This window comes from Apaloderma vittatum, unplaced genomic scaffold (assembly GCF_000703405.1).
Source record: "Apaloderma vittatum isolate BGI_N311 unplaced genomic scaffold, ASM70340v1 scaffold4081, whole genome shotgun sequence".
Taxonomy (NCBI): domain Eukaryota; kingdom Metazoa; phylum Chordata; class Aves; order Trogoniformes; family Trogonidae; genus Apaloderma; species Apaloderma vittatum.
In genome coordinates this window covers 21,511-28,762 of record NW_009700661.1, presented here as the reverse complement: position 1 = coordinate 28,762, position 7,252 = coordinate 21,511, and the positions used below count along the sequence as shown (strand labels likewise).

Below are 7,252 nucleotides of genomic sequence, written 5' to 3'. Positions count from 1 at the left end.
CCTCCGCATTCAGTTTACCTGCAACACTACGTGTCATGTAGATATATTGCATAGTATGTAATACGCACTTTAATATAGTCTATAATGTAATACATATTATATATTATGCACTTTAGAAGCAAAAAGGTCACATGGCATATGTAAAAGCAAAGCTCTCTACCTCCTGCAAAACAAAAGGTAGACATGAATTTTTGGTTATAAAACTGAGTGCTGTAAGTGTTGTTGTTTGTTCTGTACCAGGTTATGGAGGACGAGACTTCAGCCTTCTCTGCATCAGTGTGCAGTCAGTCCCTTGTCAGCAACAGCTGGGTTGCCTGTGTGTCACCAGGACATAGATAGGAGCACAGTAAACGTGCTTGACGTAACGAGGGATCTGAAAGGTTTAGGATTCATTCATTCCTGTCACTGACAGAACCAAGGGAAGTAGTCTGGTTTGTCATTCGGGTCCTAAATTGGGTTCCAAAACACATATGGGCAGAAGAAAAAGCTGTAGTTTACTCCTGCTTTGATCACAGTTAACTGAACAAATTCCCCAAGTGCTACTGGGCAACTGTGCCAGATGCTTTGAGAGGGAATTTATGCTGTAAACCACACTGGCCCTCAAGAGGGTTTACACAGCTCTGGATCTTGCAGAATCATTTCCCCAAATTGCCATGTGCTTTCAGCAAAATTAATTGAACTGTCTTGCTAATGAGCATGCAGCTCTGTTTTGAGAATGTAAATCAGCTGGCAAAACACCTGCCAAGTCAAGTGTCTTATCCTAATGTAATGGGTGACTAAATACACATTCCTATGCTGGAGATTTAAATAATCCTTTAGAGTACTGCTGAGAGTACCAGAGGCTTTGGCAGACAGAGGAAAACCTACCAAAGAGGATGAACAAGCTGCAAAGACTGGTAAAAACCCATCTATTTAACTATTATTGCTGACAGATTGGGGGTTTTTGTAATTTGATTTTTTTATAAGGTTTTGTAAGTATTGTCAGGGTCTTGTAGAATTATTTGTCCAACTCATCATAGTCCTTAGGATAAAGCTAACAGACTAAGGGCTCTCCTGGCAGCTGTACACCGCCATGGCAGCTGGGACAATAGCACAGAAGCTGGGTGTTAAGGAAGGTTTGGGGAGGTCACCCTGTAAATACAGCTTGGCTCTGAGCACAGAGCTGTCTGGTTGCTCCTGCAGGGAGAGGCAAACCATTCTGCTTTAGCTCATGACCACAAAAGAGCTGTGATACAGGACCTGGCAGGGGATATACTCTATAATGAAAGCAGGGAAATGGGCAGGAGTGTTACATTCCTAGGCACTGTGATTAGAAAAGAAATGTGCTGTGGTAGGGTGAGCAAATCTCTCTTGCTTGGAGAACTAGAATAACTGGGAAGAGTAGATATATAAGGTGTTCAGGTCTCAGTAACAAGACAGGGAAGTGGCATAGCCAAGGGAATTGCAAGTGAAACGCATCCACTTCTAATTGGGACAGAGAGAGTGCTCAGCTTCTTGCTTCAGGGTTGGAACTGTCTGGCTTCATTTTTGTCCTGAGAGAATGTCCTGTCTCAGGCTTGTATGGAAGTTATTTACAGGAAGAGGCTTTGAGGAAAGGAAAAATCTAAGATTATTTGAATTTGTGATTTTAAAGCTGTTGTGGACTAGGCACAACTTTCGTTTTCTTTGGTGGATGTCTCTGTGAGAAAACAATGAGCTCCCCAGCTTTGGGTTATCTAAGTTCTTCTCATGGTCAGTGGGGTCATATTCTTGTAGCAAAACACAGTCTAACCTGAGGTGCCCTGCGCTAATGGGTGAACAGCCAAGCCCGAGCATGGGCTCCTTATGTCACATGCAAAGCTGTCCCACTGGGAGGAGTTTGCAAGCAAGGGGCTGGAAAAGGCTATCCTGGCCCTGGGCCACCCAGAACATTGTGCAGGAGGCGTTGGGCAAAAGACCAGGGGCCCCCAGCAAGCTCAAAGTGGTCTTGAGACGCACGACACTCACTATCAGGGCACAGCTTGCCAGTCACTGGATCTCATACAGATGGGGAAACCAAAGGCACAGGCACAGAATCAGTGTGAACCGAAAAGGATGGGAGGGTGACACAGAGAGAAACCAACCAAAGGGTGATGGGGCTGCAACAAGGAAGGGATGTTCACTGATGGTGAAGGGGAACATGAAGACATGATGCTGCTGACACTCAGCTGTGTTCCTCTACAGCAGCTGTAGGTCAATTTGAAGGCAGTCACAGAGGAAGGTGTCTAGGCAGTAGCAGCAAGAATGAATGACCTAGGGCTTACAAACAAGACAAAGGAGGAAAAATCAACAAATCCGTTTAGAAAGTTTCTACACAGTGTCCCTGGCTCTCTGCAGTTAGCCCTGGTGTTGTTCTGATGAGGGACACCCATTTATACTGTAACATTCAAGGCATCCTACTGCAAGAGGCAAAAAAGATGCATGCTTTTTGCTCACAAGTCTGCCATACTGCTCACTCAGTTGCCATACTGAGGCAGGGCACCTTGTTCTACACCCTCCAAAGAGTTAAGAGACTTTACTTCTATCCCAGCACCCTGATCCCATGATGCTGCATGAAGCAGCCCCATTCATCTGCTTGTGCTTCTGAAGGAACAGCAGCAGTGTTAGATGGCAATGTAAGCAATGGGCAATACTGATGAAGAAATTACCTCAAGGAGATCAGAGCATGGCATAGGACCCACTGTCTACCATGTATTTTACTTACCTTGTAATATGGAACGTGTAGAAAATATTCTGGCTGAATATGCAATTATAGACTGCTAAACACAAGGTCATGTTGGAAGAACTGTGTAATGAGAAAGTTCAGTAAAGAGATGTTGTCTACTCTGAACAACATGTGAAGCAGCATTCCGCGTTAAACTAAAATACGTGTGATTACCGTGAAAAGGTAGAAGAAATAGCATGCCTGTGAATCAGAAATGCAGTGGATATACATGGCCATGGGAAAATCCCCCATATCACAAAGAAGCTCCATCCAGTAGAACTTAGCTAGGAATGAGATAGAAGTCATTAAACTTTGGCAATGCTTCCTGAATCATGTGAGTACAGGTTTTTGTAATGAATTGAATTAATTGAAGCTATAACACCAATCACTACCAGTATTTGCTGGCTTTGCACTGACTTTTTGTAAGCATACATGTTAAATATTAAACCAAAGACACTTGCAGGCCTTTGCCCTAAAGCTCTTCCAAATTCTTTGGGAATGGCAATGAATTATTAATGCAATTCTGCTGTAAAGGGAGATAGTTAAAAAAATTATTGGTTTTTTTTTTCCTGTTTTTGGCACCTCCCATTTTACAACATTCATAGCCTGTTCTAAACTTCACACCACTCAAAATGTGAATAAACCAAATGTCTGTTGAGCCATTTTATTCTGTGTAAAGAAGCCATCCATTTCCTATCCATCTTTTTCAGCTTCAGAGCAAGATCCTGATCCTGACAATATGTGCCGCTGGGATTGGAGGCACTTTCCAATATGGTTACAACATCTCCATCATCAATGCTCCAACTTCAGTAAGTACTGCTAGTCTGAGAGCCCCTTCCTGAGGCAGACGTTTCCTTTGTGTCCTCAGTCTGGCCTGCCACTGAAAATATGCAGCCTGCTAATACTGAGGGTGAGAAAGGAAGGATGTTTTCCTCCCTCTAAGTTGCATCTACGGTACAGGACTTTGTTGTCAAGAGCCTTCCTTGAGCAGGACCTAGTGTCACAAGCATTTCTAAAATTTTGCAACCTGCATCCTTTGAAATTGACTTTTGCCCTTAAATTCAAAGTTGGAGCCATGAAATACTTTTAAGTTAACCAAGATAGCTACATACAGATACAAATCAAGTACAGCAGCTCCAGTTTCACACTCTCAACCCTCTGTTAAAAACACATCTAAGAACTGGAGGCCATTTTCAACCAAAGATTCAGAGACATAAACACAGCATAAGCAGATGTATTGATAAGGAAGCCTTTACGTATCTCAGTATCACTCATCTCTATGTTATGGTTATGCAGCACTGTCCTTCCCTCTCAGTACATCCAGATGTTCATGAATGAAACCTGGCTGGAGCGCACAGGCGTTCCCCTTGAGAGCAACGTAATCCTGCTGCTGTGGTCTTTCACCGTCTCTGCGTACCCCCTGGGAGGGCTCACTGGGGCTGTTGTTGCTGGTCCCATGGCCATCATGCTGGGAAGGTAAGAGGGTGCTGGGTTTTAAGTTAAGCTTTGCAGCTTCCCTTAGTCCATGAGGAATTACAAGCCCTACAGCACAATACTCACAGAGGTTAGAAATCATGAAGACATGTTTTCTATCACAGATGAGTTTGCCATTAACATTCCGAGCTGACAAGGAGGAACTACCTGATATGGCAGTATTTTGTGTCTCAAAACCCAATGGGGGCTCTTTTTTTTTTTTCCCCCCACCCTGATTTTGGACAGAAATTCCTCCTGGGACACATGAAAACTTCCTGACAAAAATTTCATAAGGATAGTACTATTACATGAAAAATGCCTGTTTCAACAAATCAGCATTTTCAGACGAAAGCACACCTGACTTGCTGAAGAAATAAGCTTTTCCATTCAAGTGAGACAGTGCGTGTGACTGCAAGAGTCAGGAATCTGGGGAAGGACCTCATGGTGCCTTCAGCGTGTCTAAATCCAGCACTGCAGGGACACCCTGTGGTCATGCTGGGAGTTGGAGATGATCCTAATGGTATCGGCCTTGCAGATTACCTGCCAATGCCAATTCCTGTTTCATAACAAGACACCAAAACTGCTGATCTGCCATCTGCATACAGACACCTCGTGTAGGTCCCTGAGTAACCTGGATGTTCTGTGGCGGAGCTGAGCAGCCCACCTTGAGCTTCCAGGCACAGAAGGCTGGATCTGCCGTGTGAAATGTTTTATCTCATAACTAAACCTGACACATGTGCTCACAGCTGTGTCTTTTCTCTCTTAAGGAAGATGTCCCTGCTGCTGAACAATGCCTTTGTGATCATAGCTGCAGTCTTGTCAGGATTCAGTCGAATGGCAAAATCCTTTGAAATGATTATGCTCGGCAGATTTTTTACTGGCGTGAATGCAGGTATGGCCACATGAGAAACAGGACAAACATGATCACAGGTATCAATTAGAATGAGAAGATATTTGAATAGGAATGATTCAAGACATTAAAGCAATTAATCCTCTAGTCTGACTACACACATGTACATGAATGAGGAAGTTGTATATATAGATTTTATATTTTACTTCTAAGGACTTTTTTTTAAAGGATACACAGGCAGGTTTTGTTGTGTAACACACATGTGAGTGTCTGTGCACTCTGCACACAGGGAGGGGAGCCATGGGAGAAACTGAGCTGAAAATCAATCCCTATCTGCTTGTGAGAATGTTATCAGTCACTCGCTGACATTAAAGTTTTTCTAGAAGTTCATCCAAGGAAGTAACAATTGGTATAAGTGACTTAAAATATGATCTTCCTGCCAAAATGGGTAACTAGAGGGAAGCACCACTTAAAACCTTGGATTTGGTGCTGCAAAGACCACAGGACTGAGGCTCTGGCAAGTTTGTTTCATTATCAACTAATATTTATGAGTACAGAAATGTATGTTTAGTAGCTTACACAATAAAGAAGAGTGAAATTGAAGGTTTGGGTAAATAACAAGCGCTGGTAGGCCAGTCATCACATGGCCTGCAATGGAAGAGTCCAGATGTCAACCTCGAGAGTTGCTGATGCATTTGTCCCCGTCTCCTCTGGATCCCAGCTGAGATCAACATTTGTCTGCCTTGCCCAGGTGTCAGCATGAACATTCAGCCGATGTATCTGGCAGAAAGTGCTCCAAAGAAGCTCAGAGGTGCTGTGGCATTGACTTCTGCATCGTTTACAGCCCTGGGGTTGGTGCTGGGACAGGTTGTTGGACTCAGGTAATGTAGCACAAGAAGCTGTTTGTACTTACTAAATCTTTCTCCTCCTTTTTCTTTTTTCTTTTTTTTTTTCTTTACTGCCCCTCTCTTTTTCTTTTCCAGTGCCCACATGCAGCAGAGGATGCTGGGCTCTTGCCAGGTTGTAAAATGTACTGTGCAAATTCTGATTTTTTTTCTCTAGGGAGCTACTAGGAGGGGAGGAGAGCTGGCCGTTCCTTTTAGCTAGCAATGTGGTGCCTGCCCTGATCCAGCTCACAGCTCTGCCTTGGTTCCCTGAAAGTCCCAGATACCTCTTGATTGACCGTGGAGATGAAGAATCCTGCATCTCTGGTGAGTGTAGGGTGACTGTGAGCCTCTCGCTGACTATGTGAGATCTGCTGATTAGGCAGATAAACAGCAAGAAGGTTGATTACATATTCGTAATATACAATCCAGTGTGTTCAGTCCAAAACAGATTGGAATGTAGACTTCTTTCCAACACAAATATTCTGTCTGGTGTCTCTACCAGCCTTCTTAGATGAATATAAGAGCTTTAAGCCTAACACCATGGCTGTCACTAGTCCCATGGATCATGTTTTCCTAAACCAGATGACAAGGGTAGGGTCAAAAGGTGGGACTTGTGTTCACAATGGCGAATATGTTTTGTAACTATTAAGTGAAATAAATGCTGGTTGAAGAGCTCATGACCAAATTTGAAGGCAGTTCATAATAAGGGATTTGCTTAGATTTGTAGCATACAAATCCTTGTATACAGAGCGGCTGGAATTAGTTTGCGGGAAAGATGTGCTGTGTACCAAGGGCATCTTAATTGCCTGTGTTTCCCAGGGAAGTCACTTGAGATCTGAGATCAGAACATGGCTGCTGAAATGGCACTGGTTGGAAATATTCTCCTGTGAAACAATGGTGAGGGGTTTGCAGATTTGCACTCCCTTTTCCCCAAATCCCTCCAGGGTCTGCACTACGACTGGCCATGTGTGTGAGGGTAACAGCATGATCACAGACTCTGTCCTACAGCTTTCTGCAGCCGTCACTTGCTGCTCCATTCTTCACCTTGCAGAGCGGGCAAACCAAAGGTAAAGTTCAGGAGATGAGAGATTCCCTTGTCCTTGCAGCGCTGCAGAAGCTCAGAGGCAACAGTGACCTGAGCGCAGAGCTGGAAGAGATGCTGGCTGAACAGGCTGCTGTTAAAGGTCAGAGAGCGAAGAATCCTTGGGAGCTCTTCCAAAACCCAGCTTTGAGGTGGCAGCTGACGAGCATCGTTGTGCTGAGCAGTGCCATGCAGCTCTGCGGCAATGATTCGGTAAGCAGCGCGGCAGCCACAGCGAT

The 7,252-nt window shown here is 44.1% G+C and overlaps 1 protein-coding gene across 1 annotated transcript in view; it reads left to right on the top strand.

Moving 5' to 3' along the window:
* The first annotated feature begins 875 nt into the window (after positions 1-875).
* LOC104280976 (solute carrier family 2, facilitated glucose transporter member 11-like) overlaps positions 876-7,252 on the top strand; it is a 9,364-nt gene continuing 2,987 nt past the window's right edge. The window contains exons 1-7 of the mRNA XM_009878813.1: positions 876-896; positions 3,433-3,531; positions 4,038-4,198; positions 4,963-5,087; positions 5,797-5,926; positions 6,108-6,256; positions 7,039-7,226. Coding sequence (XP_009877115.1) covers positions 876-896; positions 3,433-3,531; positions 4,038-4,198; positions 4,963-5,087; positions 5,797-5,926; positions 6,108-6,256; positions 7,039-7,226 — 873 coding nt within the window. The remainder of the gene's footprint in view (positions 897-3,432; positions 3,532-4,037; positions 4,199-4,962; positions 5,088-5,796; positions 5,927-6,107; positions 6,257-7,038; positions 7,227-7,252) is intronic.